General features: G+C 38.6%; 1 protein-coding gene across 1 annotated transcript in view; it reads left to right on the top strand.

Annotated features, from left to right (window-relative positions):
* The window catches only part of COL4A4 (collagen type IV alpha 4 chain), a gene marked incomplete at its 5' end in the record, with an annotated part of 142599 nt that overhangs the window by 22612 nt on the left and 93502 nt on the right, over positions 1 to 26485 (top strand). The window contains 14 exons of the mRNA XM_054258166.2: positions 5844 to 5978; positions 7239 to 7283; positions 8642 to 8758; positions 12422 to 12490; positions 15359 to 15394; positions 17052 to 17114; positions 17465 to 17500; positions 17711 to 17752; positions 21274 to 21354; positions 22791 to 22844; positions 23155 to 23214; positions 24095 to 24139; positions 24456 to 24509; positions 26012 to 26081. Coding sequence (XP_054114141.2) covers positions 5844 to 5978; positions 7239 to 7283; positions 8642 to 8758; positions 12422 to 12490; positions 15359 to 15394; positions 17052 to 17114; positions 17465 to 17500; positions 17711 to 17752; positions 21274 to 21354; positions 22791 to 22844; positions 23155 to 23214; positions 24095 to 24139; positions 24456 to 24509; positions 26012 to 26081 — 907 coding nt within the window. The remainder of the gene's footprint in view (positions 1 to 5843; positions 5979 to 7238; positions 7284 to 8641; positions 8759 to 12421; positions 12491 to 15358; positions 15395 to 17051; positions 17115 to 17464; positions 17501 to 17710; positions 17753 to 21273; positions 21355 to 22790; positions 22845 to 23154; positions 23215 to 24094; positions 24140 to 24455; positions 24510 to 26011; positions 26082 to 26485) is intronic.

Genomic DNA, 26485 nt, shown 5'->3' with positions numbered 1-26485 from the left:
TCTTTTATGGGCCTGCTATTTATATCTATTTGTCCTGAAGTTAATTCTATTATAACCTTATACAAAAAGTAAACCTAAATAGTCACTTGTAAGCACAATTTCTTTTACTGACCCATTCTTTTACATGAAAGAATTTAATGAAAATAGAATTATTCTCTGTCTGCTGTGAGTAAATCATTTACTCAAATTAGGTGAACTAACAAATGACTATTTCAGGGATTGGTGTTTGGGAAATTTTGGCGAGCAGCTTTCTGACAGATTTTGTGCTGTCATTCAAGCTTTAATGCATTTCCTTTAAAAATCTGTAATGTAGCAAAACCCTTAATACAAAAAACAGCAATAAATACAAAATCACAGTTTTCATGGCTGTAGAAAGGAGACATTTATGTTAGTTTTCCCACTTGCAAAGTAGGGGTAGTATTTGCTGTTTCATATGGTTGAAATAAAGGCCTAACAATACCTACGTTATGGCTCAACAGCAAAAAATGCCAACATCCCTGTATTCAGAGTCATTGCTCATGGTGTGAAGTTGTACTCCGCACACTTTGGTGTGGAATCATCGCCACTTTGCATAATTACTGTAAACCAGTGTTCTAGGAAGACAAGTCAGAGACATAAGAAAGCGTTTCCACTTGTCTCTCTGCATCCGTGGTGAATTGGTTCCAGTCCCCCTGTGGATACCAGAATCCTTGGACACTCACTTCCCTGATACAAAATTGCACAGTATCTGCCTATAATCCATGCACATCCTCCCAAATGCTATAAATCATCTCTATGTTTTCTAGAATTCTTTGGAAATGCTATGTACAGTATACAGTTGTTATACTGTATTTTAAAATTTGTTATTTTTTGTTGTATTGCTCTTTTCTGTTTATTGATTTTTAAATATTTTCCATCTGAGTCGGTTGAGTCCTCAAATCAGGACGCAGGGATATGGAGGGCTGCTTGTCTTGCCAGGGGGTAGGAGTGGACTGGCCTTATTTTTTGAAGCGTTTGTTGTTCTCTGCCTTTCTTACCATCATGGCCTCGGGCACTTAAACTTGGCCCTCCGGGAGCAGAGGTTGGGTGGGTGTAGGTTTGGGAGGGACATACAAGTAAAGAGAGGATGATACTCACAGGTGAGGGTGTTACTGCAGAGGCATCTTATTCTCCAGCACAGGGGCAGGAGAGCACAGGAATCTTTCCATCATAGCCTTGAGAGATGAGTCAGCCAAAGGCAGAAAGGGGGCGCTCCTGGGACAGGACAGCCTATGCAAATGCTGTGAAAGAACAGAACTTCTTTAGAACTCTGGTGCAGGGAGGTCAGAGTGGCAGGCTGGGAGAGGGGAGGAGATTCGGAGAGAGAGAGATGGGCTAACATCCTTCAGTAATGAAAATAACTAATCCCTGCTTTACTTTTTTTTTCTCCAAAGTATTTTATATGGGCAAAGCATGGTGGCACAGACCTGTGATCCCAGCACTTTGGGAGGCGAAGGCAGGAGGATCGCTTGAGGTCAGGAGTTTGAGCCCGGCCTGGCCAACATAGTGATACCCTGTCTTTACTAAAAATACAAACATTAGATGGATGTGTTGGTGCATGCTTGTGGTCCCAGCTACTGGGGAGGCTGAGGCAGTAGAATCACTTGAACTTGGTAGGCGGAGTTTGCAGTGAGCCGAGATCACACCACTGCACTTTGGCTCAAAAAACAAACAAACAAAAAAGTATTTTTTGTGGCATTTTCTGAAATCAGGACACATTTCTATATTTAATGGAGTTTTATTATTCTTATCATTGTGATAAACATTTCCACTCGAGTTTTCCCCCTCTGCAAAATCCCCATTAGCTCACTGGATTCAGCATTGCATACCTAAAATGAAACACATTAAAGAGATTTATAGTCAGTATATTGGCTGTCTCTTTTTCACTTCCCCTTTTCTATTCAAGCGTGCATTTCGGTATGTATCCAAATAATACATTACTGTGAAGTATTGCACTCACAAAAGATAATCTGGGGGAGTTTATGTATAAATTGCATGCAAGATGAAAAGATAATTCCCAAACTTAATGAAAAAGCATTTATTTCCTGAGTTTTATATTTAGAAAACATGGGAGTTTTTAAGTTATGTTAATTAATCTTATTTGTAACACAGGGTTGACAGAAAGCTACTCTGAAGTCAATGCTTGTTTTTCCTTTCAGATTGTAGTTGAGAATTTGTGCAGTTATCCATTTTAAGTTGATAAACCCTCACAATGTCCCAAATGGTTTGTGCCCATGTAATTACACTATGTATTTTATTGTTGTCATTTTCATGATACATATTTATGTATTTAAGTTTCTTTAAAATTCTAAGCTTTTAGCATTTATATGGATACTCAATGAATAGTAGTTATTCAACAACGATGAACAGGCATGAAGAAAGGAGAAAATACATATAAAATATGTTTGTAAAATTTGGGCAGATTTTAAAGGTTGTCAATCATGTTTGTCCAGTTAATGACTTAATGGTGAACAAGAAGTGGTAATTGATGTTTATTATAAAGTCACTTTTGCTGATGGAGGTTGGTGAAAAAGTAATTGTGATCTTTGCCATTACTTTTAAAAAGCAAAAATCACAATTACTTTTGCACCAAACGAATAGAATGTGAAATTGCCCTGGCTTGTGTTTTCACTTGTAAGTCATGCAGTTTCTTTTATATACTAAAAATGTTCATTTATAAAAGTTTGTTTAGGGAGAGTGTCTGTTCATTTGTTTCTCTACTGATGGGATCATATGACATAATATTCTGTGGCTTGTTTTTCTCATTTAACAATTATCCATTTATAATAATAATATATAATAGCAACAGTTAGCATTTGTTACGCCAGGCACTATGCTAAACGCCATTACATACATTATTCTTTTTACGCTCGTAAGCCCTCGACAGATGAAGACGCTGAGGAACAGAGAGGTTAAGGAACATACCCAAGGTTACACAGTGAGTCAGCGTGGTCCTGGGCTTCAAACCCAGGAGATGGATGCATAGCCTGGGTGCTCGGCCACTCTGTTTCTCCCTCATGAGCATGGGGAGGATATTCTAAGTTGACCTGGACAGATGGACTTTGCTGGCAGCTTGCACGTGCTGTTGCAACATCTTCCTCAGACCTTTTGTTTCTGTGCTCAGGCTCCGGGGGACGTCTGCTGCTGGCATCTGCGTCTGCCAGGGCTTTTTTCAAAGCCCCAGAGGCACAGTTGGCAGTCACTCCATACCCGTCACCAGGGGCCCTGAGCCAAGGAGGCAAATACCCTGCTCCCTTGCCCTAGGGTGGGATAAGAGTGAGATGTGGGCTCCCCTCAGGGTTAAGTTCCAGGTGCCCACAGCGTCACTGACCTGAAACTGCCCCTTTCATGGCTGCCTTTACTTTGCTGGGTCTCGCTCTGTTCCTGACCTGTACCTCCTTCACTTCTCAAATGGAGAAGTTGCCTCATTGACTTCTTGTCCTCTGTGTTGCTCCTGGAGCACCCCGATAAAGTCAGGCCGTATGGGGTTTCACTGAAGGCACCCTAATTTATTCCCTGGGTCTCAGGTTGGTGCCTTTCCCCTGCATTTCCGGTTTCTCTTGCGATTGCATATAGCACTGTGGTGAACGATCTTGCACTACTCTTATGGGGCTCCTGCTCTGGAACTCATGCCTCAGGCCCCACCCCGTCTCCCTCCTGGTGTCTGGGCCTGGCCATGGCCAGCAGCACTATCTAAAGTGACATCCCGGCGGGGCGCGGTGGCTGACACCTGTAATTCTAGCACTTTGGGAAGCTGAGGTGAGTGGATCACCTGAGGTCAGGAGTTCAAGACCAGTCTGGCCAATGTGGTGAAACCCAGTCTCTACTAAAAATACAAAAATTAGCCGGGTGTGGTGGCATGCAACTGTAATCTCAGCTACTCAGGAGGCTGAGGTGGGAGTATCACTTGAACCTGGGAGGTGGAGGCTGCAGTGAGCCAAGATCATACAACTGCACTCTAGCCTGGGGAACAGAGTGAAACCCTGTCTCAAATAATAATAATAATAATAATTGATAAAAATTGAAAAGTGACACTTTAAGTGTGGATCAGGACCAGGTGGGTCTTGGTTACTGTTTCTTCCCGTCGGCATGCTCTCTCACTTTCTATTCAATGTGGAGCTGACCACATGAGGAGCTCTGGCCTTCATGCTATGGGATTGTCTGGGGCCCTGTGGTTTCAGGAGGATGGCTGCTTAGCAGAACACTTTCTATTGCCCATGAAGTATTTCCTTCATGGGATTGCACGACATTGGGTTGCCAGAGTAGAGCAGGCATGCTGATTTCAGGTGACTCAAGCTTTTAGATAGATGGGACTCTAAAGGAAACATTTTTCTCAGGTCCCCAGACTCCCAAGGGGCAACCCTAGAGACCTAAGACATCTGATCTGAGCAGATTATCTCCTGAACCCTGCCAAGATTTTCTGTCCATACATCAGGACTTCCTCGCTCATTGGATGCAGTCATATATGCTGTTTTGTGGGACAAGAAGTTACAAAATAATTTTTCTTAAATCTTGTTGAGAGGTACAAAAAAATTGCAGGTCAAACTCTTGACCTCCAGTGATCTGCCCACCTCAGCCTCCTAAAGTGGTGCAGTTACAGGTGTGAGCCACCACACCTGATCGGGATGTCACGTTAGATGGTGCTGCTGGCCTTGCCCAGGCCCAGACTCTGGAAGGGAGATGGGGCAGGACCCTGAGGCATGAGTTCTGAGGTAGGAGCCCCGTAAAGCTTCTTCACTTAAAACTAGAGGTGGTCTTTTCATTCATAGAAAGTTGGATTACATAAATTTAATGTGATGCGGAGCCTAATTTCAAAATATGACTAAGAACTTAGATAAAAGCAGTCAAAAAAGAAATGTTTTCCTTCAAAAGGGCAATTCATTAGTTATTTGAAATAAATAAAAGATCTGACAGTTTGCCTTACTCTATTTGTATCACAAACATAAAGGTAAATAAAACTTTAATTTTTTAGTATCTTGCTTCACTAAACAGCTCAAGATCTCTAAATGTGATTGACAGAATAAAAATAGTAAGATAACTATAATCAGTTGATATATATGTTTTTGTGTACACACATACTGCACACATACATATACATGTGTAATAATTGAAATTTATCATATAGCTTAATTCAGATTGAAAAGGGCAATGTCACTATTTCTTATGTTTTAATTAAATCAATCATTTTCTTGTCTATTTTTTTCATTTCCTTTTCTCCTGTCTTGTCCTTCCTTCCCTCCTTCCTTCCTTCCTTCCTTCCTTCCTTCCTTCCTTCCTTCCTTCCCTCCCTCCCTCCCTCCCTCCCTCCCTCCCTCCCTCCCTCCCTCCTTCCTTCCTTCCTTCCTTCCTTCCTTCCTTCCTTCCTTCCTTCCTTTCTTTTCTCTTTTTATTTGTTATTTTTTTGATAGGTCTGTCTCTGTCACCCAGGCTGGAGTGCCGTGGTGCAATCCGTTCACTACAGCCTCTGCTTCCCAGGCTCAAGTGATGCTCCCACCTCAGCCTCCAGAGTAGCTGGGACTGCGGACACATGCCACTATGCCCAGCTAATTTTTCTATTTTTTTTTTTTTTTTTGTAGAGATGGGGGGATCTCACTTTGTTGCCCAGGCTGGTCTTGAATTCCTGAGCTTAAGTGAATTATGGGTCTCAGCCTCCCAAGGTGCTGGAATTACAGGCCTGAGCTACCATGCCCAGCCATTTGTTTCTATTTTCAGAGTTTGTGCAATCTAATTTCCAAGTCTTCTGTAGGCCTGAATGACTATGTATTTGTGTTAGAAGACAGTAGTTAAGAATTGTACCCCCATTTCTTTTGAATCTTCTTTCTCAGGGTCCACCAGGACCACCAGGGCCACAGGGTCCAATTGGGCCCCTGGGAGCCCCAGGACCCATTGGACTTTCAGGAGAGAAAGGAATGAAAGGGGACCACGGCCCTCCTGGAGCAGCAGGGGACAAAGGAGATAAGGTAAGCCACATCTTACATGGAGATTCACATGAACCACTCACCAGCACTACTGCACTGGTTTTTATTTTGTTTTGTTTTGTTTTTTTTGAGACAGCCTTGCTCTGTCATCCAGGCTAGAATGCAGTGGTGGGATCTCAGCTCACTGCAGCCTCTGCCTCCTGGGTTCAAGTGATCCTCCCACCTCAGCCTCCTGAGTAGCTGGGATTACAGGCGTGTGTCACCAAGTACAGCTAATTTTTGTATTATTATTATTATTTTTTTGAGACAAAGTCTTACTGTGTCAGCTGTGTCACCCAGGCTGGATGGAGTGCAGTGGTGCAATCTCAGCTCACTGCAACCTTTCCCTCCCAGGTTCAAGCAATTCTCTGCCCTAGCCTCCCAAGCAGCTGGGATTACAGGTGTGTGCCACCATACCTGGCTAATTTTTGTATTTTTAGTAGAGATGGGGTTACACCTTGTTGGCGAGGCTGGTCTTGAACTCCTGACCTCAAGTGATCTGCCTGCCTCAGCCTCCCAAAGTGCTGTAATTACAGGCATGATCCATTGTACCTGGCCAGCACCAGAGTTTTGTAACCACAAGTACTATATACTTGAACCTTATATTAATGAAGTACCTGAACTTCTCTGCAATATCCATCCTCGTTCTTGGCCCCTTTCCAGAGGAGCATGCTCTTCTAGACCTTTCTATGCACTTGATACATGTGTGTACCAGTGAGAAGTTACATTGTTTCATGGCTTTTTTAAGAAACCGGCATGACATTTATTATATGTGTCACACTGAGCCCTTCACTTTTCACTCAACAATATGTCCTAGAGACCATCCCCAATCAGGCTATGTAGACTGAACTAATTCCTTAAAAAATATTGTACGATATGCCATATATGAATAAAAGTATACTTTATTCCCTATTGATGAGCACTTGAGATTCTACCCCAACTTTGGGTAGTGCAGGTGTGCAAAAATAATCCTATAAATTGCCTGTATTCACATTTAAGAGTTTGTGACTCTAGGATCGAGATTCTGAGCTGTTAGATTTCTTTTCACAGCATGTTGGATGATTTACTGAAATCAGTACTGCCAAGTTGCTTTCCCAAGTACAAAAAAAAAAGTACAAGAGTTGGTTCTTAAATGTTGGATTTTAAACTCATCAGTGTAAAAAATAGGCGACAATGACTGTTCAGTGTTGTTCATGTTTTTAAGTAAATCAGCTTGTTCATTTACTAATGTTTATATCTTTGGTTTATTTTCTGGGATTTTAGGGTCCAACTGGTGTTCCTGGATTTCCAGGTTTAGATGGCATACCTGTAAGTATCCCTAAATTTTCTCCACTTTTTAAAAAAGGTAGAAGTACTCACCAAAATCCTTAAAACCACACATATATATGCATAAAACATGTACTTATATAAACCACAAGATATATATTATATATAGCAAATATTTGCTATATATACCACAAGCACCATAATCCATATATATCTACATATATAAAAGATACATATTAGATATACAATATATAGAATATATTAGGTTGGTGCAAAAGTTATTGTGAGTTTTGCCATTAAAAGTAATTGTGGGTTTTGCCATTACTTTTGATGGCAAAACCCGCAATTACTTTTGCACCGAATATATTGTATATGTAAGATATATATATTGCATATACACTATACAACATCTTATATTTTACATATAGCTTATATACAATATCAGATGTATATTGTGTATAAGATATGTATTGTATATACCTTATATATAATATCTTACATGTGATATCAGGTATATGTAAGATATATATAAGATATGTAAGATACATATTATATGAAATTGTACCCCCATTTCTTTTGTCTTATATATGATATATCTTATATGAATATATTTGCTATGTATAGTATATATCATGCACAATGATATATAGTATATATTAATAGCATATTATATATAATTGCTATATATAACGTATAATATATTAACACATATAGTAATTATATGATATATAATTATATATGCTATAATAAATATATATAATTATATGTATAGTATTATATATAATATATATTATAGCTCACAATATACATTATATATAGCAAACTCTTTATTTTTTCTCATTTTAGTTCATGAAAGGGTTTTCACATTTAAATTTTGTACAGTAACTCCCAGAATAAAGCACTTTACTTAGAAAGCAATGTTTTCAAACAGGTTAGAGAAAACATTTCAAAATATGAGCTAGGAGTACTTGTTATGTCAAGTAAAATGTTCTAGAAATACATGTATACTCATATTCATAAGGAATGTTTTTATTTGCTGACAAGTCATAATATTGGAAGTAAGCTTAATACTCTTATTTCTGATATGAAAATGAAATGGAAAAAAAGGTATTTGGGGGGCTTTATAATTCATTATAATATTTCTAAGGATTCTAAGGAAGGTTCCCTCCTCAATTTCTCAGAGTACTGCAAACTAAATTAATTTAAGTTTGTTATATTAAAAAAATTTTAGGTTTTAGTTTTACATGCTACATAGCCTTTTTGAGTAGAGAGAAAGTTTCATAAAACTAAATAGTAAATGTGTGAATCACAATTGCCATAATTTGAGTATTCATATTGTGTAACCTTCATGTTACGATATTTTTGCAAAAATGCTTCACTTAGGATTTTGTTTTCTGCAGGGGTACCCAGGGCCTCCTGGACCCAGAGGCAAACCTGGTATGAGTGGCTACAATGGCTCTAGAGGTGACCCAGGGTTTCCAGGAGGAAGAGGAGCTCTTGGCCCAGAAGGCCCCCCTGTAAGACACCTGCAGCTCATCTTAACAGGAATCTTAAGTGAAAAGGCCCTGTGGTGGAACAGGCTTGGTGTATTTAAGAAACGGTTAATACGAGTGTGCCTGGGGCATTGTCAACAAATGGGGGTGGCTGAGGGTTAAGGACAGAGAGATAGGCAGGACTTAGAATGTGCAGGGCTTTGGAGAGATGGAAGGAGGCTAGATTTTCTCTTCTATGTTAGGTAAAGACAATGGATGGTTTCAAGGAAGGAAGCAACTTGATGTCACTGATATTTCATTAAGATGTCTCTGGCTGCTGTGAAGAGAATAGATAGCAGGGGAAAACAAGAGCAGAGAGACCAGTTAGCAAAACATAAGTTGTTTATCATTCAGGGTTCACTGCAGAAGCGTAACCCCCTAGATATTTTGAGCAGAAAGGAATCTGATATAGAGAGTTTGGCACTTACTATAACAGTTGGAAGAGTAGAACTTAGGACCACACAAGACCACTGATTTCAAAGGTTCACAGCTAGCTGAGATCCAGAGTCAGGAGGCTGTAACTGCGCTGTAACCACTGCCTCTCACCCCACGTCTAGACACTGCTCAACACAACATTCAAGTTTCTGCTTTCCTGCTTGGCAGCAACAACAGACCAGGAAGAGAATCTCTTCCAAACGTCCATCTTCCACAACTCCTAGGGGGAACCTAACTCACATCCAGCTATAAAGGAGTCTGGGCAATGTAGTTTTTCTCTTTCTAGCCCTTGTAATGCAAGAAAATGTATTAGAAATGATTTGGAATGGATGTCCAGCAACAGCTGATAGTATCCAGCACTTGAGGGAAACCTTACGGCTCTTAGTTTTTTTTCTTCAGAACTTTGGACTTTCATTTAAACACGACTAGAGCAAGTACTACCTCCCACATTCCTATCTCTCTCTCTCTTTTTTTTCTCACTTAGAAGATCAGAGATCATTTGGCTTTTCAAAATTGTTTTTCTGTGATTTTTTAAGTATTTCTCCCTTCCTAAATTACATATCATTTCACAAGTTTCTTTTAGAAAGTTTTCTTAGCATGACCACCACAGTCATTCATCCTGCTGTCACTCATGTGTCCTCCTTTTGCTCCAGATCTTAGAGGAATTGATCTGAACACTAAACTCAAAAAGGCTTTCCATGCTCACATTTTTTTTCTGGTATCAAGTAAGAACAATCACTACCTTTCATTGCTAAGTTTTTCAACCATCCTTTACTCTCAGACTCAGCCATTTGAAAATTCAAGTGCAGTCTGGTGAATGCACATTTATTAAGCTCCTCAAATCAGGCCAAACCCCTTTCTACAGATTCATGAGCATTCAAGAGAGCAAGGGTTCTCAGTTTTAGCTTCAACATGGCATGCAGTACCGACCACAAGCCTGAAGTTTGTCGTAATGGTCTCTTTGCAAAATAACCTACTTCCCCTTGACTCATTTGCTAGACAGACACCCCTCACTTTGCACAGTAATGTAAAAAGGACCAGGCCAGGTGAAAACTACACAGAGCAACCTTATTAACTGATGAGAAAAATTACTATTGTCCCATGACCTTTAAAAATGTTTTGTTAAGACATTAGACACTTTCTGTCAGTTATACATATATAAGGAAATGAAAAAAAACCTAAATATTTATTTAATATACTGTATTTTGAAACATTGGGAGCAAAGGGTTTTATTTGATTGTAAAAACTTATCAAGAGTAATTGCAACAGTACTTGCCTTTTTCTCATCATATAATTTGTGATGCTAAAGGAACATGTCTTTCATGTTTTGATGAAGTGTGACACTCCTAAGTTTGGGTCTGATTCTAGCGTGAAATATCTCTAAGGGTTCCATTAATGTGAGGTTTTTATCTGTGTCACTTTATCTAGGACACTGTCATCCTTTTCATTACAACCTCTTTCCTAGTTGATGTTGATAAGTTCATCTTTACTTAGTTCCTCTGGCTGCTAATACAGTCCCTCAAATGACAACAGTGTCATTATTCCCGTGGTCAGCTGTTTCTTCTATTAACTCCACTTATGTTTTATTTGAATTTCATTTCCAGCACTACCATTTTCATTTCATTGCTTCATTTTCATCATTGTTGGCCAATTTCCTCTTTCAGTTACTCATTTTTGTAAAATGTTATTTGGATTTGTTGCTGGGAGATAAGGAGGCAAGCCAGCTACAAGCTTTGCTGTCTGTGTCTGTGTGTCTGCTCTGAATAATACATGTGCAGGGGCCAATCACAGACAGACTTTGACAGAAGTCATTGAAACCGACCCAATAGTCCCATAGACGTTCTTTGGATCAACATAGAAATGGATCTTTCTGGTCTTAAAGTTTGAAACCTTTGTGTTTTATCTGAGTTCCTTCCTCAGGAGAGGACCCTCAGGCCTCTCAAAAGGTATCAAAGAACTGAAACTCACCAGATCGTGGCATCCAGACAATGAGATGCCAGACCCCTGATTTTGTTTCTTTACCCTTCCCTAGGTCCTGTTTTCCAGTGCATTGTTACATCTCTTCCCTGTGATGTGAACCCCTACTCTTAGTCAGTCTGGGAGATGGATTTGAGATCCATCTTCCATCTCCTCAGCTGCAGCACCCAATTAAAGCCTTCCTGTTTGGCAGTAGTCATCCTCTCAGTCATTGGCTTTCTGTGCAACACATTTTGGTAACATCACGTGATCATGCAGTAATCACGGTTCACTTCTGTTATTTATATAACAATTTGTGGACTGAGGGACTAGCAGTGAACTTTGTTTGTACTTTATTCAAGTACTCAGTTAATTTACAATGGTAACTGAAATTGGAACCATGGTTTGGAGAACTGATGTTATTTAATTTAACTATGGAACTGAAATTCATTCAGACTGGAACTGTGCAAAGTCAGATAGCATCAAATCTGATTTCTCAAGCAATTTGTTAATATAATTTAACCTAAAACTGTTAAATATCTCCCATCAGAAGCCAAGTCAGACACTCCTCTAAGAGCAATTAACTTTGAAATGTATTTATCTTTCATGGGAGCTTGATATATAAAGACGGTAGGATTTTTATGTGGTAACCAAGAGAAGATATATTAAGAATTGAAGTAGGATATTAAGATGTTAAGTAGGAAAACCTTGGGGAGGAGGAAGACTACACTGACGTATTTCATTAACTTTAAAAAAATATCCTAAGCAAACTAGCAACTGTATACAAAAACCTTCCAAAAGGAACATGTTATGATTTTTAAAAGTTAAACTTACAAAGAATATGTAGGTCTATTTTGAATACAAGTACTGAAGTGGATAAAATCACTATATATACATATATATATATATATTTACTATTTCTAGGGCATAAATTAACAATTGCAAAATTAGTTACCTGTAGGAAAAATGCATGTGTTTTATATCGTGGGGAAAAAGGAAAATGTTCTGCTAAATAGCTATATATTGGTAGATACTCTGTCTTAGATGATTCCTTAACAGATCTTAACTGAATACTGAATAAATATATGTGAGAACCTTAGGGTGATAATCATAAGGAAGTGGTTAAAGAAATGTCCGCTTGTTAATCATGTCAATCATGGTAATTTTAGCCAATGAGTAATATTTTATATAGAAAAGAAAGCACTGAAATGGTAATATACTATTTTCCTCTTAAGTACATAAATATTTTATTTTCAGGGCCATCCTGGGGAAAAGGGAGAAAAAGGAAATTCAGCGTTCATTTTAGGTGCCATTAAAGGTATTCAGGTAAGTATTATGATAATGATGGGTTAAAAGATTTTTTTTGCCCCAAATAGGTAAGCCATTGCGAGAAATACTCAAGACAGGACTTTTCTTCAAAATGTCCCTGAATACACCAATTTTTATCATTACCCTGACCCTCAGAGATGGCACCATACTTTTGTGTGAAGTCACTGGCTTTAGTCACCAGTAAAATTCCAGTCACCAGTAAAATTGATGTTTAGTTTATTAAGATATCATTTAAGCTATAAACAAAACCATCATTCTTGCTGTTTAAGAAGGAAAAATAGGCACAGAGGCTACACACATACACAGTGAGCTCTCTAAAGGGATCACTGCTTAGGTGTGTCCTTTCTGGGTGGCATAAAACCTAGGATCTGATAGAAGCAATCTAGGACTAGTTCTATCTATCTAATTGCTGCAGAATATTCTTCCTTAAGAGAAATGGCCAGTAAAATCCCAGTACCTCTGAACTATTCAGAACTGCAAGAGATGTATTTATTTCAAGGTTTTTCTCAACTCCTGACATTTTGGGCCATATATTTGTTTGGTGTGGGGCTGACTTGTTCATTCTAGGATGTTGGGCAGCATCCCTGGCCTCTGGCCTCTACTCATTAGATGTCAGTAGCATCCCTCACCTCTGAACTCCCCAAATCATATATCCAGACATTACCAAATATCCCCTGGGGGGACATAACCCCAGTGGAGGACCACTGATTTATTTGTAATTAAAATATTGTAATATTAGTACTTACCATCCAATACAGTAAAAGTCACCATTATTTAACTTGAAAATGATATAAACCTTATAGTGCTTTGCTTGATACATATAATGGTGTTGTGTTTTTAGCAGGGAGTGATGCACTAATGTTCAGAAATAAACTCTTGAGTGACCACCTCATTTCGCAGATGAGAAGCCATGGATCAGTCGTGGGGATCAGCGGAAATGATGCATCTGCAGGAAAATACAGCCCATTTTCAAGATGTGTGGTCATTTCTCTTAAGGAAGAATATTCTGCAGCAATTGATAGATAGCACTAGTCCTAGACTGCTTCTATCAGATCCCAGGTTTTGTGCCACCGAGAATGGACACACCTTAGCAGTGATCCCTTTAGTGAGCTCACTGTATATGTGTGTAGCCTCTGTGCCTATTTTTCCTTCTTAAACAGCAAAAATGACGGTTTTGTTTATAGCTTAAATGATACCTTAATAAACTAAACATCAATAGCAGAATCATTCTAGGAACCAGTATGGTGTATTGGAAGGAGAGAACTGAGGCTTACTCTCCACTGTGATGTTAAGCAACTGCCTTAACCTCTCTCAGCCTGATTCTCATTAATTGTGAAGGAAGGTTGGAATAATATTTACCCTGCCCTCTTCTCAGTGTTGTTAAGGCTATCTGTTATAATAGCTTATACTGCAGCACATTGTAAATAGTTATGTCCCATATTATATTAGTTATAGTGAGCATATTTTTTTGTAATTGTGGTAATACAGGACATGTGATATAGACATATGGAAGGGGGGATGAATATAGAGAATTCCTTATCTTGAGGGGAAACAGAAGATCCCTAGTAAAAACGGTCTGTAGATTAATAACCTTTGAGAGACCACGCTCTTGAGAGTCTATATCCACTTTGCACCCATTCAAATGACTATTATAAAAACAAACAAATCTAGAAATTGTTGGCAACGACATGGAGAGTTGGAACCTTGTGCATTACTGGTGGGAATGGAAAGTGGTGCAACCACTGTGGAAAATAGTATAGTGATTCCTCAATAAATTCAACATAAAATTACCATATGATCCAACAATTCTACTTCTGGATATATACCCAAAAGAACTGAAAGCAAGGAGTTGAATGGATATTTATACATGCAGGTTCATAACAGCTTTATTCACAGTAGCCAAAAGGTGGAAGTACTAATGTCCATCAACAGATGAATGGATAAACAGAATGTGGTATAGCCATCCACTGGAAGATCGTAAAAGCTTTAAAAAGGAAATACGTTCTGACACATACAACAACATGGATGAACCTTGAAGATATAATATTATGCTAAGGGAAATAAACCAGTCAAATATTATATGATTCCACTTATATTAAGTTTTTAAAATAGTTAAATTCATGGAGACAGAAAATAGAATGGTGGTTGCCAGTGGCTGGGGATAAGAGGGATGGGGAGTAAGGGTTTAATGAGAACAGAGTTTCCACTGGAGGAAACATAAAAGTTTTGGAGATGGCTGGTGTAATTCATGGGTGAGTAACAATGTAAGTGTACCTAATTACCACAGAACTATCTGTACATTTACAAATAGTTGAAATGTCAAGTTTTACATTTTAAAAAAGAGCCTTCATTCAAGAGAATATACAGCCTTTGATGTTTTAAAGTAGGTTGAGTCTCAGCACAGAGTCACAAGGTGATAGAGACAGACAGAAGCTGGTGTGAGGCAGTTTCTACCTGAGTTTCTTTTCTGTCTACTCTAGGGTCAAGGGGGTCAAGATGTATATAAAACATAGCCAGGTGTGGAACTAGACCAGCAACAGGTAAACTGTGAGGAAATGGGACCAGTGGATTGAGAATTTACAACAATTTAAACAAAGATAAAATCTCATTCTGATTCCATGTCATTACTTCAGTGATCTTTCTCTGTTGGGTAGAAGGAAAATTCAGAGCTTAAGGAGAAAGAAAATCACCTTCGCATATCCCTTCCTCAATTTTAGTCAACACCAAAACAAATGAAAACCAAAAACTGAACAAACTGCAGTTAGATGAGTTCAAATAATTTTCGTGTGTATTTCTATTTTTACATAATCTGTGTTTTAGGAACATTGTGTTGACTTATAAAGCAATACATTCTTATTTTTGCAGGGAGACAGAGGGGACCCAGGACTGCCTGGCTTACCAGTAAGTCTCCAGAGCAGGCTATGTGTTTCTATTTCCTCTTCAAATATCCTATGACCCTCGTTTTAATCCCAGCAGAGCCAGCTACATAATTTGTGTGGCTCACCTAGTACAGAATGAAAATGTGGGTTCCCTGTTCAAAATTATTAAGAATTTCAAGATGGCAACAGCAGAGCATTAACTCAAGCATGGGGCCCTGTGTAACTGCATCAGTTTCATGCCCATGTGGCTGTACTTACAGCTCAGCAAGCTCCCTCCTGTCTTTCTCTTCTGTCTTCTAATGGTCTTTTGGCTTTACTCAGGTATACACAGCCACTTAATACTCAGAAAAGTGAGTCCACTTAGCAACTACATATATAATATATACCAGGTAGAATGATTTTGCATTGATTCTCTCTACCATTTTGCCTGCTGAATCAGTGTTTGTGTATTATATTTAATATTTTGCCCATCTTTATGTCTCTGAAATCAGCAATTCAATGATTATATTAGTCTTTCCAGTTTTTTGTTGTTTACTTACAAGATTAAAATTGAAAGCAGTTTTCCCTGACAGGTGTAGTGGCTCATGTCTGTAATCCAGCACTTTGGGAGGCCAGGGCAGGTGGGTCACCTGAGGTTAGGAGTGTGAGACCAGCCTGGCCAACATGGTGAAAACCTGTCTCTACTAAAAATACAAAATTATCCAGGTGTGGCGGCGCATGCCTATAATTCCAGCTACTCTGGAGGCTGAAGCAGGGGAATCACTTGAACCCCACAGGTGGAGCTTGTGGTGAGCCAAGATGGCACCATTGCACACCAGCCTGGGCAACAAGAGTGAAACTCCAACTTAAAAAAAAAAAAAAAAAAAAGCAGTTTTGCCTTCCAATGGTTAACCTATAATTTTGCCTTGTAACTTCTGGCAAGTGATGGACCTACTATGTTTGTTTTCTTACTGTTATTGATGCTCAGCTCCATGGAATAAATGTGGTAACTCAATGTTGCTGTTAAAAGAATTATTAGTTCATCCTCCTAAATAGAGCAATTTCATTACACACTCCCCAATCATTTCACTTGGGCAGAGTCTGCAGGAGCCCGGGGACCATCTCTCTGCACTTCCAGGATTCCAGGAATATAACATTTTCTTGACAATCTGTGGGTGTGTAATTGTGTCACCACATACATGCTGTAGAAAATGTTGTATGGCTGTCTCATCTTGGTCTCGAATCAGGGACCATATTTCCCCAATTTGAGATCTTGTAGGCCATATTTTAAAAATATACTAAAAAGTATAAATACATTAATGTTAATAGCAGTATTCCTAATGTGTATCAAAACTGTCACAGAATTTAGGAATAGGTAGTAATGTGTTTTCTTTGTTCTATACTTTTGTTATTACAGGATGTATTTGTAAATAGGTAGATTGATCTCTGGGTCTTATCTGAGCCCTAGATGAGGGAATTTATCACAACTACCAGAATGCTGCTAGCTTTAGCTTGGTGCTCTTTGAGGGCCGCATCAGAGCTGCTGTTGAAGATGACCTAGCAGGGCAGATGTGCTGGGGGCTAAGATTTTTCTAGAGGTTTTTAGCCACATGGGATCACAGAAAGAGAAGTTTACACAACTTCTGTGAAGGATGATTACAATTTTGGGTAACAAATGCACTGATTTTTCTCATGTTTAGGGATCTTGGGGTGCAAGAGGACCGGCAGGCCCCACAGGACATCCTGGAGAGCCAGGGTTAGTGGTGAGTACAGCAGTGCTGATGTGATCCCTTTAAAAACCAGATTCCACATGGAAATAAAGAAGTAAAGTTGTCAGATGCAGGTGAACTGTTTGAGAGATTATAACTGGTGAATCGGTGAAAGCCCATCCTTATCAGTGGGACTCCCCCTTGAAGCACAGGTTCCCTGGGGTTGAGCCACTGGCATCATCTTCACATGAAACAACAGCCCATCCATGATAGAAATTCTGTCATTACCTGTTTTAAAGTTAAGGGTTTCCTAAATAAGACTTTGGGGCAACAAAAGAAGGTACATTCTGATTTCTGTGTCTGATGATTGATTTGTGTTTTTTTTTTTTTTGCCCTTGATTTAGGGAGCTCCAGGTCAACCAGGGCGTCCAGGTTTGAAGGTAGGCAGTCATGAGCAAGATACCTAAATAGAGCCCTGAACAATGAAATAATTGACCACTAATATTTATCAGAATTATATCTTTCCTCTTATCAGATTTCCAAAAGTATTTAATAAACTGCAATAAATTGCGTAGCCAGAAGTCTTAATTGCTTTTAATTACTTTTTTAAAATTCAAAAGCAATTAGATTCTTTTTCATTTCTTTCTCAGGGAAATCCCGGTGTGGGAGTAAAGGGGCAAATGGGAGACCCGGTAAGAATCCCCTTTTGCTCAGAGGAGCAGATGGTAACGTGCGTGTGCTGCTCAGGGGTGGAGGCTGTTCTGATTATTTGAACTTGTGTTCATTATCTAGTCACCGTCAGTTTTATGGCTGAGAACTTTTCTTTGCCGAATTACTATGGCATCATTACCCTTGACTGTAAAATGACAGATCTGACAAAATTTAACACTACATTCTGGTTAATTTGTATAACACATTTTACCCTAGCAAACAGAGATCAAACATTTTTGACAATATATTAAATCTAGAGTAACAGTTTTGCCAAATTACGATTAGTTTTGCTTAATTTCACGGAAATCCTAAACCCCGCCCATAAATATGCACATAAATGCTAACATAAATGACTGGAACCAGGAGCATTAAGCCACACACAATCTCCAACCCATTCCCTTTCTACACACCTCCTCCCCGTCTCTTCCCCTCCTCCACTCACACTCACTGTCCTTTCAGCTGAAGTGTAAAACTTAGTACGGATAAGCCTTAGAAAAGGGATTTAAGAAGGTAACTCACCTGGAAACAATCTGAACGTCCAGTGGTAGGCAAGTGGCTCTTTCAACAACTGAGGGCAAGTCGATGTTAAGCATCTGCTCCATCCCAAGCTAGGACTGACACTGGATGTGGGGATCTAGCAAGACAGACCTGATCCCTGCTCTCATGGAGTTCCAGCGCGATTGAGTAAGTCATGGTACAGTCATTTAACAGAAGGCACAAGAGTCAAAAATATATGTGAAGATTTCATGATGTGTGGAAGTGCCCATGATATTATGTTGAACAAAAAGTACAAGTTACGAAAATAAAAACTCAACTTTGTAAAAGCAGCCGCAACAAGAAAGACATTAAAATATACACGTAGGGGTTTCTCAAGCTCCAGCTGCCGCTATTTCATTGTTATCAGGGCTGTTTAGCCGCATCCATGGCCTCTCCCCGCTAGATGTCAGTAACATCCCTTCCCTCCAATTGTGACAACTTAAAAATGTATCAAAACATTGCCAAATGTCACTGGGGAAGGGGTTGCCTAACTGCTTTCCCTTATACCCCCACCTTGAGAATCTCTGGCTTATAGAAATGACTAAATGAAAATATATCAACACAATGTTTTTCAAATTTGGGAAGCCATGGAGCCCTGGAATATGTTCGTCAAAGCCACAGGACCCCATGCGCCACTACAGAGTCCAGCAAGCGTTGGCATCTTAGTGACTTTCTGCACCAGCCCAGTCACACGCATTTGCAAACTCAGGCTGTAGAATAACTTGGAAGTATTTGGCTATGAGGTGGCCATTCAAGTGATCCCAAATGTGCTTACATTAATTCTGTTAGATTGTCAGGTGAATGAAAACATCATTTTATAATTTTGAGCTGGGTGCCATGGCTCACACCTGTAATCCCAGCACTTTGGGAGGCCAAGGTGGGTGGATCAGGAATGAGGTCAGAAGTTGGAGACCAGTCTGGCCAACATGGTGAAACCCCATCTCTACTAAAAATAAAAAATTAGCAAGGTATGGTGGCGCATGCCTGTAGTCCCAGCTACTCGGGAGGCTGAGGCAGGAGGATTGCTTGAACCTGGGAGGGGGAGGTTGCAGTGAGCCGAGATTGTGCCATAGCACTCCAGCCTGGGTGACAGAGTGAGACTACATCTCAAAAAATAAAATATTGATGCAGAATTCTCAAATGTTCTAAAATGTGTTTGCCCACCCCATTTTAAGAAATGCTGCCCTAAATGTTTGCTACTAATTATGCGACAATTAAGTGACATAACTGTGAATCTTTTACATTTTAATTCTTCATAATTTTCCATCTTGGTACTTTTTACTATACTGAGTATATGGTACTTTTACAGTATGAAAAAAATAGCAATATGACCAATATTTGAAGAATCCACCTACTCATCAGCCTTTAAGGGTTTAGTTCAGGTTTATCTTTTACAAGAATAAGAGTGGCTATCTTTGCCAATACATGCTATGCATTTGCTCATGTTTTGTTTATGTGCTTGTTCAATGGTTTATTCACGAAACATATGGCTTTAGAGCAGCTGCTACATCAACACTGTGTTAGGTGCACAGATAAATCAAGGGGGGAAAAAAACAATGTTCCTAACCTGGCTTTTCTGCAAGTTCTCACATTTAGGTATGCATTGAACTCTTGGTTTTATTTTTATTTTTCATTTAAACTGGATATTCTTCTAAAAATCCCAACTATCAAAACCATCGGCAGTTTTAGTGATTATATATTGGGGAATTGACTTTGTCATCCTCAGACAGGAAGCATTTTATGTGTATCATGTATTCAACAGAAGAATAGTTTGAGATGGGTAATATCATAATCCCCATTTCACAGGAAGAAAAATGAGGTTTACAGGAATTAAGGAAACGTGAACTGAGAAAGATTTTAAGGAACTGGCCCCAGGTGACAGAGCCAGTAAGGGCCTGGTTTGCAAACATAGGTGACCTGTAGCCTGTTCTTAACTATGACAAAGAGGAAAGATCATACTAAGTGTAGAATAATAGTAATACCCAGAAAAGTACAAAATATTTATCTTCTAATTAATGGTGAGAATTTTATGATTGTGGTAAAATTCATTCAGGAAACATTCTTTTCTCCAGGAGAAAAACATCTATCATGGCATAAATAAAAATTTTGGCTGATTTTTTTTAATAGTTTTAAAATATTATTGAAAATAAATAGAAATAATCTAACAAGAGTGGAATGGCTTAATACATCACAGTAGAGTCTTATGATAGAATATTGTATTGGCATTAAAAATCAGGATCATCACATGAGGCCAGGAATTTGAGACCAGTCTGGCCAACATGGCGAAATCCTGTCTCTACTAAAAATGCAAAAATTAGCAGGGTATGATGGAACCTTCCTGTAATCCCAGGTACTGGGGAGGCTGAGACACAAGAATCGCTTGAGCCCAGGAGGCAGAGGTTGCAGTGAGCTGAGATTGCACCATTGCACTCCAGCCTGACTTACAGAAGAAAACTCTTTGTCAAAAAAAAAAAAAAAAAAATCAGGATCTTGAAGAGCTTTTAATATAATAGGAAAAGGCTCACAAAATATTGTTATATGAAAAATATAAACTTATTTAAAAATTTAATAAAATATGCTGTATACTTTAAATTATATTTATATATTTATTATATAGTATTCTGATTATATTTTCAAATACATAAAACAAATTACTTATTCATGTACATACACATATATGTACATATTTATATATATACACACACCATAAAAAACTATATTAAAGTTTTAATAGAGATTACCTCTGGATAGTAGGATTAAGAATCATTTTCATTTTTTAAATTTATTTTTAACAATAAGTATGTACTGAATTTTAATAAGAAAAACAATATCTTTTTATATTGCCATGACTTGTAATTTAAATTCATGACACATAGGATTGGAAGCATTATACCACAATACATGGATACAAATCTTCAAAACATAAATTAATATGAAATGTTTATTATCTTGCTTCTTTTTAAAGGGTGAGGTTGGCCAGCAAGGTTCTCCTGGACCCACCCTGTTGGTAGAGCCACCTGACTTTTGTCTCTATAAAGGAGAAAAGGTAATTCCCAGATCCATATGTCACTTAGAAAGTAGCAATAGGGGCCGGGCGCGGTGGCTCACACCCGTAATCCCAGCACTTTGGGAGGCCGAGGCGGGTGGATCACTAGGTCAAGAGATCGAGACCATCCTGGTCAACATGGTGAAACCCTGTCTCCACTAAAAACACAGAAAAATTAGCTGGCATGGTGGTGCGTGCCTGTAATCCCAGCTACTCAGGAGGCTGAGGCAGGAGAATTGCCTGAACCCAGGAGGCGGAGGTATCGGTGAGCGGAGATCGCACCATTGCACTCCAGCCTGGGTAACAAGAGCGAAACTCTGTCTCAAAAAAAAAAAAGTAGCAATAGAAAATGCTTTTTGAAAATGTATCCTTGCCAGCAAAGTACAGAGGTCTTTCTATGCATCACTGTGCTAGTTTCTAAGCTACTTTCATAGGTTGGTACTACTATTGGCCCCATCGTGTAGAATTGACAAGGAGGCTTGGAAGGGTCTCAGTGTTCTCAAGTTTACCCAGCTGCTAAGTGGAAGACCTAGCTCAGGCTTTTGAATTGTGACTTGTGCTTGTTAATGTTTTGATGTATGGATTGAAAACACCACTGGAAGCCCAGTTGTCCTTTAGATGTTACAGATGAGTTTGATGTTTTGATAATTGAGAAGGTAACAAATGCATAGAAATGGGCCATAATAGACTCTTGGCAAATATTAATTCCTCTGTCAGCTTCCAGTGCTGATATTACTGGTGCCACATGCAGATTCTGTTGTTGCTTTTCAATTACTAGGTTACATTTCTTTACTTTGCTTGAAATGAGCCACTTTTTTCAATGGCTACATTCCTAAATTGTATATGCTGCCTGGTCCCATGGTGGTCCACCGTGATGTGCTATATACCTCTCACACAGAGAACTGGCTCAAATAGTGTCTGGTTTACAAGTGTGCTTAGATCTTAGAGCTAATTAGAACAGGTGAAGAGTAATCTCTTGAGTTTTTTTTTTTTTTTTAAGGTGAGACAGATTGTCAAAAGAGATTATTTCTGAAGGAGATCGAATTCAGTATGTTAAATAATAATAATAAACCAGGGCCGGGCGCGGTGGCTCACGCCTGTAATCCCAGCACTTTGGGAGGCCGAGGTTGGTGGATCACGAGGTCAAGAGATTGAGACCATCCTGGTCAACACGGTGAAACCCGGTCTCTACTAAAATACAAAAAAAAAAAAAAAAAAAAAATTAGCTGGGCACGGTGGCGCATGCCTGTAATCCCAGCTACTCAGGAGGCTGAGGCAGGAGAATTGCCTGAACCCAGGAGGTGGAGGTTGCGGTGAGCCGAGATCACGCCATTGCACTCCAGCCTCGGTAACAAGAGCGAAACTCCGTCTCAAAAATAAATAAATAAATAAATAAAAAATAAAATAAACCAAATTATATTCATTGTAATTTTTAGGGTATAAAAGGAATTCCTGGAATGATTGGACTGCCAGGACCACCAGGACGCAAGGTAGTTATTTAAGTTGTTGCTCTTTCTCCTCCTCCTCCTCCGTCTTTTTTTCTCCTTCCTTTTTTTCATTTGTGTGATTTCCTTTTTAACTTAAAATGTTATTCCTCACTGTCTTTATCACTGCTTTAAGTACTAACATATATTACCAGAAATTGTCACTGTTTTATCATAATCCTATAGAGCCTCTATTCTAAAGTAGTTGTTTTCTTTAAGCTGCTGACAATAATTTTTGTTTCTCATTTTATTTTTGCTCTCCCTATTGCTGAAATATTGTTGCTTGAACCCCTCTAAACATTGTCATCTCTTAAAGGGAGAATCTGGTATTGGGGCAAAAGGAGAAAAAGGTATTCCTGGATTTCCAGGGCCTCAGGTAAGCATCATTTGTTATTAATATTAGTGAATTTGGAGATAGTTCTCTTTCACGTTTTTATAAAACCAGGTCAGTAGTCCCATAAGCTCAAAAGTGAAGAATATCTCATGTAAGAACAAAATATTTTGGACAAGAATTATGGAATAGCTAAATATCCCAGAGCATCCTTCCATTGAGATCATTTAGATAAAACAGGCAAGCAAGAGATAGAAGAATTTCGGAAAAGTAGCAGGATTGTGGCATCTCTTGTCTGGCACCTCATGTCACTATGACAGTAGCTTGGAACAGTTAATTTAAGTCTATTTGATAAAACAAGATGGTGATCTAGGGGGAGTAGCTAGGAAAAAACTACAATATTAAGCTCCAAACATCACCACGTGTGTCACTAATTGAATGGCCACTCATAGAGTCACCATGGAGGCCAGGCCACAGCTGGCATAGGCATTGAGTTTATTTGGTTCTAGATTTAGTACTGAAGGGGCGATATTAGTTTCCATGGTCATTTTTATTGCTAATGATGCACAGAGCAACTATTAATTTCCAGGAAAATTATATTGCAAGGATTTTAAAGATATTTGGCCCAGTGCAACAGCACTAAGTGAAATAAAGTAGAATTGGAAAAGCAACAACAGCAAAAATACATTCTTAATTAAAACGCTGGCAGCGACACAAATGTTTTGAATAAGACTAAAGATCCTTCAAGTAGCAAATGTTATAAAGAAATGGGATCTCTTTTCTACTTATTTCCTTTTATTCATCTGGCTTTGCAAACAAGACTAAATATCCATGGGACAATTTGATAAGGTGAAAAATGATGCATTGAGCTTGTTAATGCATTTTGATTTAATAATGTTTATGCTGATTTTTGTAAATTTATTAGGGGGATCCTGGTTCCTATGGATCTCCAGGTTTTCCGGGATTAAAGGTAAATGTACCTCATTATAGAGATAATAAATACAATTTCATTAGTAAATGCAACTTAGTATAATTCAGAAGTTGTACTCTTCTGTGCAAACACAGTAATTAGGAAGGCAGACACATTCATTTTATGGATTGCAGGATTTGGCTGTGGGTGCAAAAACTGAAGTACAAGATTGTCTAATGCAACCAATGAATAGTGTTAAGAATTTGCACAGTCTCAGTGGGCAATGTGTTGCTTAAATTAAATGAGAATGAGATAATTTGTCACCCAGTCACTTTTTTTAAAAGACATGTTTGTGCATGTTTGTGTTTATTTGTAGGGAGAACTAGGACGGGTTGGAGATCCTGGGCTATTTGGATTTCTTGGCCCAAAGGTAAAAAGTGAGCATATTTGAATGTTTCCTGATAAAACTTTATATCCTTACTGTTACCTAATTTATTTTAAAAAGTAGTGCAAGGAATCATACAAGAATATAATTTTTGGAAGAGACACAGTTAATTTTCTATTCAATTGTTATATTAGTCTGTTTTAATGCTGCTGATAAAGACATATCTGAGACTGGGCAATTTACAAAAGAAACAGGTTTAATGGACTCACAGTTCCACGTGGCTGGGGAGGCCTCACAATCATGGCAGAAGGCAAGGAGAGCAAGTCATGTCTTACATGGATGGCAGCAGGCAAAAAGAGAGCTTGTGCGGAGAAACTCCTGTTTTTTAAAACTGTCATATTTCATGAGACTCATTCACTATCACAAGAATAGTGCAGGAAAGACCCACCCCCATAATGCAATCACCTCCAACTGGGTTCCTTCCACAAAAGGTGGGAATTGTGAGAGTTACAATTCAAGATGAGATTTGTGTGGGAACACAGCCAAACCATATCAGTTGTCCCTCATTATCTGTGGGAGATTAGTTTCAGAACCCCCAGGCTACCAAAATCCTCAGATGCTCAAATCCTTGATGTAAAATGATGTAGTATTTGCATATTACTTACACACACCCTACTTTATATTTCAAATCATCTCTAGATTACTTATAATCCCTAATACAATGTAAATGCTATGCAAATAGTTGTCATATTCTATTGTTTTATTATTTTTATTGTTGCACTGTTAATGTTTTTAAAATATTTTGCATAAGAGTGCTGACCGTATATTATTTTAATGCATGTTGTGCATTATTATGCACGATTATCTTATTATCATATCAGTGTCACATTAAGCATAATTATGTTCCACATTTGTCAAGTGATCCTTTTGAAGGTGAATAATCATGAAAGTGTCCAAAATTCCATGGGCTCACATAATATTGATATTAGAAACCAAGGACATCTTAGAGTTTTCTGCTTTTAACCACTGCATTTTTCAGGTTAAAAAACCTCTGTGAACTCACATCAGGCACTTGCTCAGCATGTGCAAGGGAATTGTATTCCCTTAAAGCGATGGCAGCATTAGGGAAACACAATTTGGGAAGACACTATTTGTAGCTAAAATAAAATGTAGATTCAGACCTCGTTAGGTGAATAAACTATTTTGTCATAGATGCCAAGTTAGACATTAATGCTCATAGTATATCTAAGAAACTTGGTGACATCAGAAGTATCCAATTTATAAGCATAGAATAATTTCATTGGAGTTAAATTTCTTTTCTTTTGTGGGAGCTTTGTGATTTGCTATTTACTTCCACTACTTGTAGATAAGAGATTAGATGGATCTTTGCTGCTCCTAAAACTCCATGGATGCTTCATTTCTGTAGTCAGCCTATAATTTCTGCTTCTTATATGAATGGGGACATGTTCTTCTAATATTGGTTTAATGCCAGGCAATATGAGTAAAATTAGTATTTCTTTAAAAAGTGAATGAATGAATGATTTCAGGGGGATCCTGGAGAACGAGGGCACCCAGGACCACCAGGTGTTTTGGTGACTCCACCTCTTCCGCTCAAAGGTTTGTGTTTCCATTCAGTTCCTCCATAAATTATGCAGAAATAGGAGTTGAGTGGGCAGGACAGTAGAGTCTGACCCAGCATTTCCACAGCTTGCACACTAGGCAGGCTGCATGCATGAACTTTAGCGTGAGTGTATAATTATACATATGCATGAGATTTTTTTCAGTACGTAAACTGTAGGCTGGGATTTTTATTATGTCATCTTTCAGAAAGTCATTTTTTTAATAGCTAAAAATTGCATGAAACTATTTTACTGGCTGGGCTCAGTGGCTCATGCCTGTAATCCTAGCACTTTGGGAGGCGAGGCAGGCAGATCACTTGAGGTCAGGAGTTGGAGACCAGCCTGGCCCACATGGTGAAACCCTGTCTCTACTAATAATATAAAAATTGGCAGAGTATGGTT

This window comes from Callithrix jacchus, chromosome 6, assembly GCF_049354715.1.
Source record: "Callithrix jacchus isolate 240 chromosome 6, calJac240_pri, whole genome shotgun sequence".
Classification (NCBI taxonomy): domain Eukaryota; kingdom Metazoa; phylum Chordata; class Mammalia; order Primates; family Cebidae; genus Callithrix; species Callithrix jacchus.
This window is presented reverse-complemented; position numbering and strand designations above follow the sequence as displayed.